General features: G+C 36.9%; 1 protein-coding gene across 17 annotated transcripts in view; it reads left to right on the top strand.

Moving 5' to 3' along the window:
* Positions 1-20,265, top strand: part of COBLL1 (cordon-bleu WH2 repeat protein like 1) — a 164,350-nt gene that overhangs the window by 68,565 nt on the left and 75,520 nt on the right. Inside the window, exon 1 of one of the 17 annotated variants that reach the window (XM_027055608.2) lies at positions 1,614-3,886. The exons of 15 other annotated variants lie outside the window; for them this stretch is intronic. In XM_027055608.2, coding sequence (XP_026911409.1) covers positions 3,876-3,886 — 11 coding nt within the window. In that variant the 5' untranslated portion in view covers positions 1,614-3,875. Of the gene's footprint in view, positions 1-1,613; positions 3,887-19,061; positions 19,225-20,265 lie in introns of those variants that run through there. One more of the 17 variants, XM_027055609.2, reaches the window with a different exon arrangement.

The raw sequence follows: 20,265 nt of genomic DNA, 5'->3' as shown, positions 1-20,265 counted from the left end.
CATCACAGACAAGGTATTCTTAAAGGGTGTCTGTTCTGGAGTTTGACTAAGTGGAAGCACAAATTATTGACTGAGAATTATATTTACTTCTTGCCCAGAGACCTCACAAGGCGACAGCATGTCTTCCTGAAAGCATAGCATCTCCACTGTGTCTGTTGCTTACTCTGCCTTCTGGATTTCCACTTAGCCGGGCAGAGACACTGGCAGTGCCGCCCAGGGCAAACATCATTTGGTTTCTAAATAAGGCACAAAGCTGCAAATACACAAAAGTAGAGCGGTTGTAGTACTGCAGCTCGTGTCTATACTTTGTGGCAGTAATAATACCTATGTCTTTGTAGAACTTATAACCTAATATCTTAGGAACCCAGGAAAATAATATTTAGCTTTAAGATTAATGTTTAGTTATTATTTTCCAAGAGGAAGCCACACTAAAAAAGTTGATCTAGAAAGAGCCCTCATGAAAAATCGCAAAACTTTTTCATGTGATTTACCCAGAGGCCTTTAAAAGAAAGTGTATGTGTCTGCATTTGTGTTTGTATCTTTAAGTGTAAGTTGACTGATAAGTTATAGATTTAAATTTTTTAAACTGATACACTTAAAAAAAGTTTTTTTATGTTTATTTGTTTTTGAGAGAGAGAGCATGAGCCAGGGGAGGGGCAGAAAGAGAGGGAGACACAAAATCTAAAGCAGGCTCAAGGCTCTGAGCTGTCAGCACAGAGCCTGACATGGGGCTCGAACTCACGAACTGTGAGATCATGACCTGAGCCGAAGTCAATCGCTTAACCGACTGAGCCACCCAGGCGCCCTATACTTTTTAATTCTTTTTAAGGGATTGCATAGAATTAATTTCACTGTCAAAATATTTATTGTAAAGGTCTGCTTTTGCTCTCTTTTTGGGCATTAAAATGCTCAATAAGAGTTAGTCATTTCTATGCTGCAGATGCTGTGCTGAGAACTTTCTTTATATTCGCATATTCAATTTTTACAGTAAACCCCTGAGGTATTATTATTATCCCATTTTACAGATGACCCAAGAGAGAGTGAGGATAAGTAACTTGCCCTAGATCACACAACCAGTTAATGGCTAAGCTGAGAATCAGCCCAGGCAGTCAGCTCTATCTTGCTAGATTGTTTGGTGTTTAGCGAAAGTAGCACTTAGCTTGAATTGTAGGATAGTGGTGTGATGCTGCAGTTATTTATCTAAACTACAGAAAAGATAAGAATAATTACATTACATTTTTACCTTTTAAAATATAGAAGTGCATGAAGCAGACATTGTTCTCCATAGGCCTAAGTGCAGCCTAGAGAACCTTCCCACAGATGGGGGCCTACCCGTATTACCTTTTGCGCATCCCTACTCTCCCTCACCTTAGCTCTTCTTTCCCTCTAGACTGATTTATTGGAATAGTGGCTGGCAGAGGAATCCTAGGCCATGTGGCCTCTGCTGCAGGAGCTGAAGGGCCTTATTGCCAGGGGCGTTCCCAGGGACCCTCCAGTGCAGACCAGATAGTTGTACTGGGGCCTGAGTGTCTATGGCAGTCTAGGAGACATCCTGCAGTGGAAAGGCTGGCAAGGTATCGCTCCCCAGAAAATAGATTCTGGGGGATAGAGGAGGGGTGGGGTGGGAGCAATGTTTTGTGAGGAGAGCCAGAAAAATAAGTAAATGAAAGAAAAAATATCACTGACAAATGCTTTGTAAAGAATTAAGATAGGGTGATGTAATAACGATTGGTTTGCTGCTTTAGACAAGATTCCTAGAAGTCTTTCTGAGAAGGTAACATTTAAACAGACCTGAGTGATGAGGAAAGCTGTAGGGGGAAAATAATTCCAGGTCTGGGAAAGAGCAAAGGCAGAGACCCTAAGGTTGGGAAGGCTTATGAATAAGGGACCTGCAAGAAAGTCAGTGTTGCTAGTGCACGGAGGGCTAAGTGAAAGGGGTGCCAGAGCCAGACAGAGCCAGTCTGGTTAGGTATTATTCAAGGATGAAACTTTTGGGATTTACTCTTAGAACCATAGCACACCTTTGGAGGAGTTACAGCAGAGAATGAGTTGATTGAATTTACATTTAAAAATGATCACTCTTGAAGGCTTTAGAAGAGATTGGATTGCAGTGTGAGAGCAAAGGCCGGGAGACTGTAATGGTGGTGTATGTGGGAGGGATGGCAGGTTGACCCTAGAATAGTTGTAATAGAGATTGAGTTACAGATTCGGCATCTATTTTGGACTAAATGTGAGCAGTGAAGGAAAGAGAAGAATCAAAGTTAATTCTTAGATTTTTGGCTTTCTGGAGCTGGTTATTGAGATGGGAAGGCTAAGTTGGGAGAAGTGAAGATTTTGCTTTTGGCATTGCCAACTTTAAGATGCCTAATTAGACAGCCAAGACAGATGTAAGAAAATGGGCAGTAATACTGCAGGTACAGTGAATTTGTGATTGATTATGCAACCTGAAACACCTTTGAAAGTGCAACAGGGCTGTGATGGGATTTAGTAAAACCCAACTACTATACTAAAGCAGGGACAACAGAGGCAAATTGGGACTTTCTTGGCAAACCAGAAGGTATGATATGTAGGAATCTAGTTCCAGGGAAGGATTTCAGGATTGGTGATATCGGATGTTTAAAGTAATGCTAAGAAGTCAAGTGAGATAAGAACAGAGAGGAGGTCTGTTCTTCAAAATCCAGAGCAACATAAGGGGGATTGGGTGATAATAAAAATATAAGACAATATCAGCAAGGTTAGGGGGTGCCAGCCAGATAGGAGTGGACTCCTATGAGGTTAGTGGACTGCCAGCCAGTAGGAGGTAAGGAATTAGACATAAAAGCTATAGACGCCCTTTTAAAGAGGTTTTGTTGTGGAGAGGGATGTAGGTGAAAAATACAGCTCTTTTGGAGACGGTTGAGTCCCATTTAAGACTATAAAGGAATTCCAGTGGAAGTCCTTGGTTTATTTGAGGCTGTAACTTGCATCCAAGTCAATACTGCACATGTGGAAGAAGAAATAATGTTTCCGTGAGTGAAAATAAGGGGACATGTAATTTTGGATCAAAGTTTCTGTTGCTCTTATTTGAATAATCTGTATTTGATTTTGAACATCCTAAAAAAAATTGAATTGTCACGAAGATGACCTTTGATTTGAAAAAGGGCTGACTATAAAATCTAGCCTTTCAGATGCTCCTCCATTCACGTTAGGGCTATAGTCTCCCAGACTGGTAAAGGGGGTAAAGCCATGTAAGTCAAGTTTCAGCTTCCATTGTCTGTATTGGGGTTTTTATGATGAGAAATGGTGTTTGCCTTGAACCAACTGGGAGAAGTCTTAGCCTCTGCAGGAAATATGCCTGTTTCCTTTCCCTGTTTACAAAATTAAATACCTGATCTTTTCTCTGAATTTTATTTGTATTTACCCAGCTTTCTTCAGATTGTCATCTTACAAGTAATTTTAAGATTTTTCTTAAATATTCTATATATGTTTCTTGGCACTGGCACCTAAAGATTAAATTATCTAGTGAGATGTTGCTTAAAAATTTAAGAGAAATTGTGTATGTTGAGAATTGGTAAGAATTTATAATATTATAAAAAACAGATAAAAATATTGAATTCTCTAGTTTTTAAACTGCTAAATAAGGAGCTACTTTTTATAACTACTGTGTAAGACACCTTCCCTTTAGAAAAAGGACCTGTGAAAACGTTACATGATCATTCCCGGAATGATGTTGAAAGACCGGTAAATTCCTCCTTTTACATATTTGCCAGAGGTAAGAAGTGCCTGGCACTTAACACACATGATAAACAGTAGAGTCAGTAATAGAACAGGACAGTTGGTTTAGCATTTTCGAAGAGTAAATAGCCAAAGGGACAGTACCATTTCATGGAGATTTTATGCAAGAATTGTAAGTACATATGATTTGTAAACTTATAAGAACTTAAAATTTCTTAACCTTTGCTTTTAAAAATGGTCTAATGTTTTTCTTTGAACTATTATACTTCTAAGCATTATAATCTATTTGAGGACTCTGAGTCAGAATTTTTATAGAAAAAGCTGAAGAGCTTATGGTTTTGTGAATTATGTTTTGGAGACTAAGTTATATAATTTATTTCCCTTGACACATTAGATGTAGATGCAGGGATGTAATTTATGCTTGTTGGAAAGGAAAAATATAATAATTTATTAAACTCTGTGTGTATATATAATTACTGTTGTTTATTGTGTTTTTATTTAATACACTTTGAAGCTTTAAGCCATGGTGATGTTTCTTTGAAATTATGAATATTTCAATAAACAACATGATAATTTTTTATCTAGGACTTTCACTAAAAGTGAAATCAGTAATGCTAATTACTATCTCTTTTAATACAAAAATGCTATAAAGTATACTTTGAACATTTTCTTCATTTGACATCAGAAAATAAGTAAACTGAGATTCAGAGGTGTTATGTTACTTAACAAGAAATTCAAACTGTAATTAACATTTTGTTCCCAGGTTGGTGCTCTTTTTTTCAATACCGTATTGGCATGAGGTCTGTCTGTGTTAACACCTCTTTAGGTAGTGAGTAAAAATAGCATTCAGTCAAATTTATCTAAATTAAAAACACACACACACAAAAACAAAGAACCTATTCTTAATACATAAATCTTAGAGCAGACCCCTAGCATAGTATTAACTCTGTCAGCATGATCCATGAATAAGAAGGTTGCTAGTGGAAGTTATGACTTGGCTGATACTTGATTATATGATTTGGCTTATGTAACTAACCAAAGAACACAACCTGACTCATCACTTTGCTTATAATATTGTACTTCCTTTGTAAAAATGTGTGTGCTAAAACTTCATTCTCTTTTTAGAGACCCACTAACCTCATCCCTTAAATAGATGCCCAGTATTATGTAATTTTAGATGAAATGTGGAAACAAGTCTTTGTATATGCTAAAATTTTGGGGTGGAATATCTGTAGATAATCAAAATCGAAACTCTAATAGAAACTTTAATCAAAACTCTAAATGATTTCCACTGGAGGTCTGGGGGCTTAAAAGAAATAATAAGGTAAAGAAAGTGAACTAACATTGTCTTGTGATAGGAAGTATTTTTTCCCAGCTTTATTAAGATATACTTGGCATAGGGGTGCCTGGGTGGCTCAGTCAGTTAAGTGTCTGACTTCGGCTCAGGTCATGATCTCGCGGTCTGTGGGTTTGAGCCCCACATGGGGCTCTGTGCTGACAGCTCAGAGCCTGGAGCCTGTTTCAGATTCTGTATCTCCCTCTCTCTCTGCCCCTCCCCCCACTTACACTCTGTCTCTGTCTCTCTCTCCCTCTCTCTCACAAATAAATAAACATAAAAAAAAAGATATACGTGGCATATAACATTGTGTAAGTTTGAGGTGTACAATGAGTTGATTTGACACACATACTGTGAAATGATAATCACTAGTACTTTAGATAATGACTCCATCATATCACATAATTACCCCCCTTTTTTTAAATGGTGAGAACATTTAAGATCTCTCTTAGCACCTTTCAAATATATAATACAGTATTATTAACTGTAATCGCCCCGCTGTACGTTATAGAGTCCCAGAACTTACTCATCTTATAATTGGAAGTTTGTGCCCTTTGTCCAGCATCTCCCCATTCCCCCTACTCCTTAGCCCCAGAAACCAACATTCTAGTCTCCGTTTCTCTGAGTTCTCTTTTAGATAACACATATAAGTGACATCATCCAGTATTTGTCTTTCTCTTTCTGACTTATTTCACTTAGCAGAATATCCTGAAGGTTCATCCATGTTGTCCTAAATGGCAGGATTTCTTTTCTTTTTTAATGGCTGAATAATACTTCATTGTATTGTATGCCACATTTTTTTTATTCATTTATACATTGATAGACACTTAAGTTGTTTTCTTGTCCTGGCTAGTGTGAAATAGTGCTGTAATGAACATGGAATCTCTTTGAGATCCTCTTTTCATTTCCTTTGGGAATATACCCAGACGTGGGATTGCTGGATCATATGGTAGTTCTATTTGTAATATTTTTGAGGTTCCTCTGTACTGTTTTGCATACCGGCTGTACCAATTTACCTTCCCAATAACAGTGTGCAAAGATATTTCTTATAGCTGTTCAGTATTTAAAGAAGTCTTCCTAAAAGTGATAAAGTTATAAAAACCTTAAAGAATGGAGAAGTAACAATTGTTTTTACTTAGGAAGTGTTCTAAGTATTCAAATTGTAAATGAACTTGCTATTATAAAATATATCTAAAATGGGGAAAATAATTGGTTCAGTAGGATCAGAGTGCTTACTTTTTTTAAACAGGACTATGTTTCTGAATACTTTATAGAAATCTGACTTGCATAATTCAAATTTATAATTTTCCTGTAGAAAAAAATACATGAGATTTGTGTTTTTCAAATTTCAGTCACAAAGAAACCTTATCACATTTAAGATTCACACATATCAAACAACAGAAAATGCAATCTCACCATATTTTATTTTAAAGATCAAAAAGATGTATCAAGTTATTATCTGTTTAAATGCTGCTAAGCACACACTGAGGATTATAAGCTAAACAAATCCATTTATCCATGTAGGCCGTGAGGTCAGATAGTTGAGACTATAAATAGGCAGATTTAATGATGTCATTTATAAGAAAGAGGAGAATGTACCTCTGGGGTGTCTTGTTTGCTCCCACTAAGCATATGTTCTTCAGAAAGCAAAGTGCTGAACCAGATGGAATAAGGAAAAAAAAACTAAGGTGAGTAACAGAATTATTTAACACAAACTCATTATACATTCAACATTAAGAGTATAATTATATTGCATTTTCATGTTTGAAATGATTATGCATCAGTCTCTAGGATTAAATTTGGGTGAGTGTTTTCTACAGCATCTTGGAGTTATATAGTCCTGACTTTAAATGAAATGTTTAGATGCCTTCCTAGCACTGTTTAACTTTTTCAAAGGAAGGAGGATATTTATTCACACAAAGAAAAAATGCAGTGGTTAGTCCCAAAGCCATGTATATGGAGATGTACAACTAGAAACTCATTCTTTCTCAACCCCAACTGTTTCAACTTTCCCACAATGCTATGCTTGGTACTGACTCCCCACCCTGCCCCTTTCTTTTAAACTTGAGCCAGTTGTCAGTTAGACTCTACAACTCTCAAGTCATACGGATAGTCCACTGGTGATTCCACTTGTTGGGGTAACTTGTTTGTTAAAGGTTTTGACTTTCTGTAAAAGTGTAGCTAAGTTCTATTTTTGTTTTGTTTTGTTTTTCCCCAAAGAGAAATGCTAGAAAACAATGTAAAACTACTGTTTAAATAAACAAAAACATTTTTATAAATGTTTATTTATTTATTTTGAGAGAGAGTGAGCGAATGAGCAAGGACTGGGGAGGGGCAGGGAGAAAGAATCCTAAGCAGGCACCACACTGTCAGCACAGAGCCCAATGTGGGCTTCCACCTCATGAGCTTTGGGATCATAACCTGAGCTGAAATCAAGAGCTGGATGCTTGACTGACTAAGCCACCCAGGTGCCCCAACATTTGAATATTAAATTGATTACATTTGGCTCTTTTTTATTTTTTGAAAATTACTCTTGTGGAATCACATAAACATGATTTACCAATTTTCACAGATGGAAAAAAAGTTGTTGGTCAAAGTTAACTGTCATTTCTTTAAGTGAAGACATAAGATATCCCATGTACTTCATGAAAATAACCACCGTTCATCAAAAAGAAATAGTTAAAGGGTTAGTTTTGCTTTTGTGATAAACTATAAATATGATTCTTTATGTTTTATAATTTTTATTTTTTGCTTTTGCAGTTTTCCTTAAGAAAAGTGGTAGAAGGAGATTAAGAAACTAGAGTAAGAATAACATGTGAATGGTGTTCATGAAATTTTGAGGACAAAATGTAGACTATAATCTTTTGTGAGATAATTGCAATATATCTGATTGGTTTTTATTTTAGGATCAAAACATGAATGTCACTTATTATTTTAGCTCCTTTATCTTGGCATTCATAATACAGGACACACCTATTATACCAGAATTCTTGTGCTAAAGTTGTTTTAATGGCTTTGATATTCTCAAGCTATTTTTGAACAAAATCTTTGCTAAGACTTTGTACTGTATTGACCACCAGTACTTGGCATGTTATATATGCCTTTGTTTCTAGATCCGCCTATTTCCTCAGGGAAAGTTTGTATAAATGAATGAGACTACTGTATATTTCTTTGTCATTTCCTCCTGTTGTTTCTTGGGAGGAAGAACTGCAATAGATTTTACAGTATTTCTACCCTAAATTAACTACCTTACTGTGGAGCTCAAATATATGGTAGTTGGGAGGGCTGGAAATAGTACGTCAGGTTGCTTAAACCAGGCAGATGACACGTTATTTCCTCTTTAGAATGTGGGTGATTTCCTTTGCTTAAAAAGACTATAGTTTTATAGATCAGGAAAGCATGGTTCCAATGAATTAGTCTTTAGGATACACAACATCTCACGGTTTTCTTCTTTTAGATGTTGTTCCAGAGAGTGTAATAATAAATTGTATTTATTAAATAGGTTCACACAATTTTTTTTTTCCTATCTGTCATTACAAATAGAATTTTAAGATCTCAGATTGTTGTTTCACAAGTGCTGGACATACATAGTAGGAGATTCAGTAGTAGAATGGCATGGGGGAAAGGAAATGGGCTTGCAAATCAACTACCCTGGGTTTAAAATCTGGATCTGCAGTTTATAAGCTGTGGCTAGGACAAGTTAATTCTACTCTCTGGAATTCATTCCTTATGCTGTAAAATACAGAAAACAGTAACTGACAAGGTTGTTGTAAGAATTAACTATAATGTATACATACTGTAATGCATAGTTTCTCACCTATTGTAGCCTAATGAGTTGCACTATTGATGTTATTGTGGGTACTTCACCAGTGCTCATTAATTAAAGTAAAGGCACCTAAGAGAAAGTAACATTTGGGGCTTTTCACGTATAGTTAAGTAAAATAATAAGCTATTAATTGTTTGAGTGCAGGAAATGTTGTATTTCTTTTTCTACCCAAAGCCAGTGTTGGTAGCTTAATAAATACTGTTGTGTGGGAGTGTGTGTGGGAAAACTCATGTTGCCTTATCTCCTGGTTCAAAATTCTTTCCCATGCATCATTACCTTTAACTCTGTATGGTTATTCTATTAAGTGAGCTTGTTTTAATTTATCTATAATTTGACTTTTTTCACACAGGAATATAAAAATAATTTTTTTTTTTTTTTTTTGCTGATGATTGGGGGAGAAAACATATAAATTCTTTGGGAGAGTTGTTAGACTAACATGAGAAAATGTTAATAAAAGGTAAAGGACTCTATGATAGATGGGAAGAGGAAGAGAAAATTCTTTTAATGGGATACAGCTGTTAGGAATTTTTTTTTTTTTAATGTTTTACTTATTTTTGAGAGAGACAGAGTGCAAGCTTGGGAGGGGCAGAGAGAAAGGGAGACAGAATCTGAAGCAGGCTCCAGGCTCTGAGCCCAACATGGGGCTCGAACATACAAACCATGAGATCATGACCTGAGCTGAAGTTGGCTGCTTAACCGACTGAGCCACCCAGGCGCCCCTAGCTGTTAGGAATCTTAATGGTTGGTTGGTTATTTGTCTGCATTGCTTCAAGACCACCAGATTTTTATATGATTGAGAATAATTTATTCCTTCTGTAAGTTCTCCTTGTTTTCTGAGAATTGGTGTCAAATGGTGAAACTTTCATTTCACACTAAATACATCAAATGTCCTATCTCAGCATGTTGTTAAGAAATTAGGATTTTTTTGTAATTGGGAAAGTATTTGAGCACCTGACTCTGTGTGTATGTATCTATCTGAAGAAACAGAATTCATTCATTCAACAATATTTTATTAAACATCTTTCTTTGTGCCAGAAAAAAAAAATTCTAGATCCTTCAGAATATAGCAGTAAACTAGAGTATTAAAGTGCTTGGACTCAGTGAGCTTTCAGTTACTAATCAGAATTTACTAATCTGAACTAACTGCTAGTCAGAATTGTGAACATTTACAGTAGGTCACTTGAACATTGTGGCTGTATGAGATGTATATAATATGTAAACAGGATTTCTTTGCTTAATATGCTATTTTGTGCTTGTAATAAATAACAAAAAATAGGAGATAGGAAGGCGAACTCTTGGGGCACCTGGGTGGCGCAGTCGGTTAAGCGTCCGACTTCGGCCAGGTCACAATCTCGCGGTCCGTGAGTTCGAGCCCCGCGTCGGGCTCTGGGCTGATGGCTCAGAGCCTGGAGCCTGTTTCCGATTCTGCGTCTCCCTCTCTCTCTGCCCCTCCCCCGTTCGTGCTCTGTCTCTCTCTGTCCCAAAAAAAATAAAAGTTGAAAAAAAAATAAAAAAAAAAGAATGAACTTGAATTAATAATCTTAAAATAACTAAAAAAAAAAAAAGTCTCTGATGTTTCATCCCCCCCCCGTTTTTCTGTTATTTTTGCTTCACTTCCCTTATGTTCATTTGTTCTGTGTCTTGAAGTCCTCATGTGAGTGAAGTCATATGATATTTGTCTTTCTCTGACTAATTTCACATAGGATAATACCCTCTAATTCCATCCACATAGTTGAAAATGGCAAGATTTCATTCTGTTGGATTGCCGAGTACTACTCCATTGTATATATATACCACATCATCTTTATCCATTCATCCATTGATGGACATTTGGGCTCTTTCCATACTTTGGCTATTGTTGATATATTGTAATTTTTTATTTTTAAATAGTTTGATTTGCTAAAAGTTGCAAAAATAATGCACTTTCATATGCCTTCCCCAAAGCTTCTCCCAATAATAATATCTTCCATAAATATAATACATTATTAAAACCAGGGAAGTGACACTGGTGCAATACTATCAACTCAAGTATAGACCTTGTTCGGACTTCATCAGCTTTTACGTGCATTCCTTATTATTATTATCTATCTGTTTTGATTTCTAATTCTATGACATTTTGCTACTTAGATTTGTGTGACAGCCCACACTCAGAAAACAGAGCTGTTGCATCACCACACAGGGACTCCTTTGTATTACCCCTTACTAGTCACACCTACCTCCAACCCAGGCAGGCAGTAATCTGTATTCCATGACCTTAAGTTTGTCACTTTAGGACTCTTACATAAATAGAACCTTACAATATGTAACCCGGTGAGACTGGCTTTTTTCACTCAGCATAATGCTCTTGAGATCCTCTGAGATATTGAGTGTATCAAGACTTTGTTGCTTTTTATTGCTGAGTCTGATGTATGGATGTACCACACCTTGTTTATTCATTCTTATACAGGCACACATTTGGGTTGTTTCCAGTTTGGGGTTAAAAAGAGAGCTGCCGTAAACACTCTTGTACAGGTTTTATATGAACGTAAGCTTTCATTTCTGTCGTGCAACTATCAACAGTAGATCGCAGGACCATATGGAGTGTGTATTTAGCCTCATATTTCGCTCCCAAACTTTCCCCAAGTGACCATACCATTTTGCAGGCACGTTACATAAGCCACATAGGAGAGATCCAGTTTCTGCACAGTCTCATCTGCCCTTGATATCAGTAGTTTTTGATTTAGGTGTGTTGTGGTATCTCATCATAGCTTTTTTCTTTTCTTTTCTTTTTTTTAAGAGCTTTTAATATTTACTTAGTTTTGCGAGAGAGAGCAAGAGCAGGGGAGGGGCAAAGGGGGGGGGGGGACACAGAATCCGAAGCAGGCTCCAGGCTCTGAGCTGTCAGCACAGAGCCCAGCGTGGGGCTTAAACTCATGACCCACGAGATCATGACCTGAGCCGAAGTAGGACACTCAACCGACTGAGCCACCCAGGCACCCCTCTCATCATAGCTTTAATTTGCATTTCCCTAATGGAGATTGATGTTGAATGTCTTTTCATGTGCCTGTTTGCCATTCTTATGTCGTCTTTGGTAGCGTTCAGAGCTTTTGCCCATTTTATAATTGTATTCCTTATTGTTTTCTTACTGTAGAGTTTAGAGCACTCTCTCTCTTTTCTGGATATGTCATTTGGTTCTATGACTTGCAGATATTTTCCCCTATTCTGAGGTGTTTTTTTTTTTTTTTTTTTTTTTTTTAGCCTCTTCACAAGGTCTTTCCCAGAGCAAAAGTTTCATTTTTGATGAAGTCCACTTTATTGACATTTAAAAAAATATTTTGTGGATTGTGTCTTTGGTGTCATGTCTAAGAACCTTTTGCCTAAGCATTGGTCCCAAAGATTTTCTCCTGTATTTTACTAAACATTTTATAAGTTTATATTTTACATTTATATCAGCTTTAGATTACTCTAAATCAGCGACTTTAGATTGTAATATTTCCGAAGTTTGAGACACTATTTCCAAGTAGTTTTATTAGCCCAGTATTTGATAAATTCTCTAGCTAGGAAAATTCATTCCAAGGACTTTTCTTTATCAGTAGGCAGTGAAGGTTTTGTTTGAATGTGGTTTACTCTAACACACACCACTCCCCAACAAAGATTGAAAACTTTAACAGAAACTAATGACTAAATGCTGTTTAATATTTACCAAAGAACATACAGACATACCTTGTTTTACTGCGGTTTGCTTTACTGTGCTTCACTTTATTTGCTTTTGTTGCAAATTGAAGGTTTGTGGCAACCTGGTGTTAACTAAGTCACTGCCACCATTTTTCCAACAGCATTGGCTCATTTTGTGTCTCTATGTCACGTTTTGGTAATTCTCGCATTATTGCAGACTTTTCTTTATTATTTGTTATAGTAATTTGTGATTAGTAATTACGACTCACTGAAAACTCAGACGATGGTTTGCATTTTTTAGCAATACGGTACTTTTTAATTAAGGTGTATACATTGTTTTTTAGACATAATTCTACGTATTGCATACTTAATAGACTACCATATAGTTTAAATGTAAATTTTATATATACTGGGAAGTAAAAAAAATTAATTTGACTCACTATTGCAAAATTTGCTTTATTGCCATGGTCTGGAACTGAACCCACAATATCTCTGAGTTATGCCTGTATGTGAGAAACAGTTATTGAAATTGTGACTTGAAGGCAACTCTTGTTTTCATTTTATAATTGGTTAATCTATTATTAGTGTGCTTGCTTGGCTAACATCTACATGCCCACTAAGTAATGTACATAGGTATAGATATTTTAATTATTATAATGCCCACATTTAAGGTTTTTTAGTTCCTTACATAGCATGCTTTTGAAAACTGGAAAAGTATTCCAACTAAGAGCTTTTTTAAAAAGACTTAAATTTTTTTTTTATTGTTAGTTTTTTCTAGAGTGCAAGCAGGGGAGAGGGACAATGGGGGAGAGATAAGAGAATATGAAGCTGGCTCCACGCTCAGCATTGAGCCTGGTGTGGGGCTTGATCCCATGACCCTGGGATCATGACCTGAGCCAAAATCAAGAATCAGATGCTCAACCGACTGAGCCACATAGGTACCCCAGGACTTAATTCTTTTTATAGCAGTTTTAGGTTCAGAGAAAAATTTAATAGAAGGTACATAGGTTTTTATGTACACCCTGTCCCCGCACGTGCATAGCCTCCCCCATTATTAATATACATCACCAGAGTGGTGCATTTGTCACAACTGAGGAACCTACATTGAGACATCATAGTCACCCCAAATCCATAATTTATACTGGGGACCGCTCTTGATGTTGTACATCCTACAGGTTTGGACAAATGTACAAGGACATGTGTGCATCATTATAGTATTGTATAGAGTGTTTTCACTGCTCCAAAAATCCTCTGTGCTTCACCTGTTCCTCTCCCTTCACTCCACCCCACAATCCCTGACAACACCTGATCTTTTTATTATCTCCACAATTTTGCCAGAATGTCATATAGTTGGAATCCTACAATGTACAGTCATGCAATGTAGCCTTTTCAAACTGATTTCTTGCACTTAGAATATGCATTTAAGGGTCTTTCATGACTTGATACTTCATTTCATTTTAGCAATGAGTAAAATTTCAGATATACCATGTTTCATTTGTCCATTTACCTACTTAAGGGCAATTTTGATTGCAACTAAGAACGTTTTTTCAATGTTTATTTTTTTTTTTGAGAGAGAGAGAGACAGAGTGTGAATGGGGGAGGGGCAGAGAGAGAGAGGGAAACAGAATCTAAAGCAGGTTCTAGGCTCTGAGCTGTCAGCAGAGAGCCCTACATGGGGCTCGAACTCACGAACCGGGAGATCATGACCTGAGTTGAAGTCAAGCCCTTAACTGACTGAGCCACCAGGTGCCTTGCAACTAAGAACTTTTTAACCTCCTTTTAGGGGTGAAAATTTCTTTCTTTATAATTTTATTGTCTCAGAGCTCATAATAAGATGAAACAATTTGTGGATAAATTCTTGCCTTGGGGTGCCTGGGTGGCTCAGTCAGTTAAGCTTCTGACTCTTGATTTTATCTCAGGTCATAATCTCATGGTTTGTGAGATTGAGGGGAGCCCCCCATCAGTCTCTGCACTGACAGCATGGAGCCTGCTTGGGATTCCCTGCCTCTCTCTCTCCCTCTCTCTCTCCCTCTGTCTCTCTCTCTGTCCCTCCCCCAATAGTGCATGAGTGTACACATACTCTCTCAAAATAAATTTTAAAAAATATTTTTACCTTAAATTTGATCAGTAACTCTTTCTTTACTTTTCAGTAAGTATGTAACCTCTTTTGAAAAAGTGGAGTTATATAGGACTTTTTGTACTTAATTTTTATCTGGCAAAGAAAAAGGAAGTCTGAGAAGTTTTGCATAGTTCACTCTCTCCATGTTTATGTTACTCATTTTTGAATTTTTAGATTGTAGTGTCAATCACAGTTTTATTACTGTTTAGACTAATTTTCATAAACTGCATGGACTATCCCATATACATTGCCTGCCAGGCATCACTTTCAAAGTTCAAAGGAAGCTTTCAGTAGATGATGCTGAGCCCAGTTGATCCTGACATTTATTACTCGCCAGACAGAAGACTATGTACAGAGTAAATGGAGCAGCAAGTGAGCACTGGGTCATGGTTTTGGAGTTTCAGTTAGTTTTTGAGAGAAATTATTTACTGAATGAATTTAGTTCCTGGAGCTAGATAGGCATTCAGTTAATGTAGGTTTTTGTTTTGTTTTGTTTTTTGGGTTTTTTTTGTAAGATCCTTTTAGGATATCTTTGAGTGTTTAGTTGGACTCACTTGATTTTTACATTACTGCTATCTGAGGACCTCATGGTATTTCTTTAATCTACCCAGTTTCTTTCTATAGCACGGAGCACACAGTGGGTGCCCAATAAATGTTGTTGACTGTCTTGTGACTCATTCTTTATATTGCTTTCAGGTCTGTTTTTTCAACTTTGCTCATTTGTTTTGATGATTTTTTTTTTTTATCTCCTCCTTTGATATGCACGTTTCTACTGGAGACTTTCCTTATCCTACCTCTTGTTTGACTTTCCTAACTGCTTAAGATAAACATCTCCATAAGATGTTGGGGACAGCCCAGAGACAAACTGAAATTGCAGTGACAATTATGGAACAGATGAGAAATTAAATATTTAATTTTTAATTTATAGATACATTTTTTAAAAATGTCTATTTACTTATTTTTGAGAGAGAGAGAGAGTATGTGCATGTGCCCTGGCATCACACAGAGCCCGATGTGGGGCTCAAACTCACAAACTGTGAGATCATGACCTGAGCTGAAATCAAGAGTCTGAAGCTTAATGGACTGAGCCACCCAAGCCCCCGTTATAGATACATTTTTGTACTCTGTCTTTGTGCGTTGGTTCTTGGAGTGTGTATACATGAATCAAAATATTCACTTATATCTGAACATTTTTTTGTATTAAATTATACCTCAGTGAAAATATCAAGGGAGATTTATGTTTTCCTTCCTCCTATAAGGAATTAGGAGGCAAAAATATTTTGGATATTTAGATTTGAAAAGTTATTATAAAACTTTTGGAGTACCTTCTAAGATTTGTCGTATTAAGTGATTCTGAGACCTTCTTGACCTAAGTAGCAACCTTCAGGCAGTGTTTCAGCATTTACAAAGTTCTTATGAAGGTATATCGTTAACTCTGAATACCTATTATAGGCCATGCATTATCCTAGACTAGTGGATCTCAACCTTGGCTGCACTTTAGAATCAACTTGGGGAGGTTTAAAAAATCCCCACAAGCCAATTAAATCAATTTCTGAAAGTGAGATGTAGGCCTCAGCATTTTCTAAAACTCCTCAGGTGAGTCCATTGTATAGCCAAGTTGGAGAACCACTGGGCTAGACAATGAATATGCATTACCCATTTAACTCTCTCAGCAACCCTGTGAGGTGGGATAGATTATCCAATTTTGTGATTGAAGAAATTGTTCCAGAGAGATTAGTGACCTACTAATAAGTGCAGCCCTAAGCACAAACCAAGATCTCTGACTCATTTCAAAATCTTGAACTCTTTCAGTACCTTTTCAGGATTTATATGTAGATTGTTTTGCCTTTTTAATTGCAAATGTGTACTTCTTTTATATCACCTTGTGCTTTTCTACATGTAATATCTTAATGTTGTCGCAGGGAGATTATGTATCTATGAGCTAGCTATTTTTGTTTTCCCCCTGCCACACCACTGATAGCCTCCCAACCAAAAAAAGGTGAAAACCAAATTCTGCATTTAACTATCTTAAGCATTGCATGTGTGTATGTGTGCATCTGTGTGTGTCTCTGTGTGTGTGCGTGTGTGTGTGTGAATAAGAGTTTGTCTTAGAAACACTCAGGAGTAAATTATTGTCCTATTGACTTTTATAAAATGTGATATAATGTGTGGTTTTTAGTTATTTTAGATATATAAACAAATGAAGATTACAAATCAGGCTTTTGTTATTGAGAATGTTATTGGATATCACTAAATGTTGAAGAAATTTCTCAGAAATTACCTGCTGAGAAGTCGGGTGGGAGTAGGGAGTGTAAATTATGTTGTTTAGCATCTCATTAGCTGGCTACCATAGTGGATATTAAACCGTTCCTCACCAGAATTAACTTTTGGAAATTTCATTTCTGCTTTTGGAATGGATATGTGGTTAAAACAGAAGAGAGCATCTGTGCTTTTTTGGGTGTATGACAACTAAACCACAACAAAAGCTTCATTTACTCATGCTGATTTATCCTGGAAGACCTTTGTTACAAAGAGATTCTATTATGTCCTTGTCTTCACTTTACACAATTGCTAAGTTCCTAAAAGTAATAAAAAAGGAAGACTTGAGAGGGATATAATAAAAAATGGATAAACCAAATGAAAACTGTAGTTGAATAGTTCACTCCTTAAGAAATGATTGAGCATACTCTGAAAAAGGTGATGTATTAATCAAAAATACAAAAAAAATATATTCATGATTTCTGCTTCAAAAAGTTTTCTGGCAGATAAGGTGGAATGCATTGAGAACTGTGCTTTAAGACACAAGGCAGCCTGGGGTACTTTATTTCTACACTGTAATTCCTTATTTGGGTTTCTTTTTACTCTTTCTACCATACCACTAACAGTGCTAGAAGGGAAAACCTCTCTGGACTTACCCCACTTCATCTGCATAGTGTGTTGGACGTGATGACTCATCATGGATACTTAGTGAACAAAAGGATCTATACAAGCATCCTACTATAGATATAAATCCATAAATTTATATATATAAATTTACAATACATTGTATTTACAATATAAATTTATATGCATATACATTTATAAATACATAAATTGTATTTATGTATAAATTTATATAAGTCTATAAATCTAGAAGATTTTAAAGTAGAATGACTTCCATATGTAAAACAAGAAAGGTTCTTAAAAAACGGCACCCAAAGAGAAGATTTTCACTGGTTGATGGCAAAGAGAATGTTCTCTTCGTGCAGGTGATGGCATGAGCCGCGGGTGCTTTCAAGTGTAGCGTGTATGTCAGTTCACCTGATGCTGGAGCCAAGGCATGGGGATTGTGCAGAACCATACTTCTCTAGATTGATTAGGGAGGTGAGGCTGCAGTCACGATGTCAGCTGGGGCTTAAGTCTCAGCCGAGGTGGCATCCACTTTCAAGCTCACACTTATGCTTTTGGCAGGGCTCAAGTCCTCCTTACCTGTTGGCCAGAGAAACACAGGGAAACTGACAGCCAGGCAACAGGCTTCCCTTAGAGCCAGTGAGAATGCCTAAAACTGACACTACAGTGTTCTGGTGACCTAATCTCAGAAGTGACATTCTTTGCTGTATTCTATTCACTGAACATGAGTCACTAAATCCAAATCCACATTCAATGAGAGGGGATTACACATGGAGGCAGGGTCATGGGGGCCATCTTGGAGGCTCTCTCTCAGAAATACATTTCATTTAACATAGTATGTAAAAATATTATTTCATATGTAATCAAATATAAATATATATTAACTATTGTACTAATCAATAAAATACAGTGTGTATTTTACACTTATAGCACATATCCATTCAGACGGTTTATTTTCATTAGAAGGACATGGTCTGTATTTAGTTGTCATAAAATTTATAGTTCAAAAATAGATCCACATACCTGAATTGTTCCAAATATACTTGAATGTTTGCCAACAATTGAATCAAGTATTGGTTTTAAACTTTAAGTTCACTAAAAGTATAATCCCTCAGTCACACTAGTCACATTTCAAGTGCTCAGTAGCCACATGGCTACACCATTGGGCAGCAGAGTTCTGGAAGTTTGGCTGCAAAAGGAAGGAGGGAGATAAAATGATACTTGGAAGGAACAGGAAAGTGGAAATTAAGACAATCGGTGAATTTCGTGTGCGTGTTCTGGGAAGAAGGAAAGATATCAAAGATGACGGAAACCCAGGATATAGTTAACGTAGTTTGGATTGTTGATCAGATTTGAGTGGAGGTGCAATGGGTGCAAAAAACCCTGAAGTGATGAATGGCTTCTGATAGGAACCTTGTATTCCAAGTTTTGAAATGTGAAAGTATTGAGTGTGGGAGACTGAAACCAGAAACTTTTCAAACTGTTTTTTGAGTTTGTCACTCTGTTCATCATTTTTTCCTAGTGTGTATGCCAAGACAGAGAAAGGCACTTGGAAATGGAACCATTTCCTGTGAGCTCAGAAGAGAGAGACCCTTTCCTGACCAGGACCAGCATGTTCTCGGGATAGGAAGAGCTCCCTGGGAGAGGGGGTCCTGTCCATGCCACTCTTTCCGCCAAATGGTATTTGTAAGTTAGCTTAGACACTGTGCCCTGCCCCAGTTCGAAGATATCCAAGGCTGCCATTCTCAGTCTCTAAACAACGTTATTATGCACAAATCTCTGTGTGTTAGATGTGGAAAGGGACCTGAGATCATCTGTTTCGATACTTGTATTTTGTAAGTGAAGGAATGGGGAACTAGAGAAATGATTAACTTAAGGTGACACAGGCAGCCATTGTGCTTTTTGAGTCATAGTACTTTGTTTCCACAACTTCACCAGAGGAAGTAGCAGCCTCTGTAGGTGTGAGTGGGCATTTGCACATCTAACGTTCGCAATCCTATTTAAATATCAGGGATTGTTTAGACGGCCCTTGTTGAGGTTATCTAGAGGGTTTGGTACCAGGTTCTGTGTGCTTTGGAACAAGTTTCTTAACCTCTGTAAAACCCAGTTATATGGCAGTGACACCTGCCTCGTGAGATTAAGTGTAGAAAAAGGGTTCTTGCACAGTGCTTAGCAGTAAATATTCAATAGCTGCTTATTTTTTTCTCCTCTACTACATGGCTTTTTGCTCATTCATTTTTTTGTTGCTGTTATTTTGTAGGACTGTTTCAAGCTCCCAAAGCAGTGATATAGTAAGTAGCTCAGAGCACTGGCGTTAGAATTCAACAACTTGGGTTTAAATCTCCACTCTAGCACTGATAGCTAAGTTCCTTAAACACTCTGTGCATCAGTTCTCTTCATCTGGAACATGAAGATGGGCACACTTATACAGTGCTGTGAAGAGTTAGCAGATGTAAAACACCTAGGGAAATTTCCAACACGGAGTCAACACTCCAGTGTTATCTGTTGTTGATGATATGGTAATAAACTAGGATGAAACTATTTTATTTTTCCATTGTGTCCTTGTTGGAATCATTTTGGGGACTTGAAGGCATTAGCATTTAATAAGTGCTTACTTTGATATGAAGAATACCCTTGCCTCTTTATTTGGTACATTATTCTATTCCAGATGTACCTGAGAGAGGAGTTCCATTCTTAAAGATGAAATTAAGTTATTCTTTTCTCATA

The sequence above is a fragment of the Acinonyx jubatus genome, chromosome C1, assembly GCF_027475565.1.
Source record: "Acinonyx jubatus isolate Ajub_Pintada_27869175 chromosome C1, VMU_Ajub_asm_v1.0, whole genome shotgun sequence".
NCBI classification, from domain to species: Eukaryota; Metazoa; Chordata; class Mammalia; order Carnivora; family Felidae; genus Acinonyx; species Acinonyx jubatus.
This window is presented reverse-complemented; position numbering and strand designations above follow the sequence as displayed.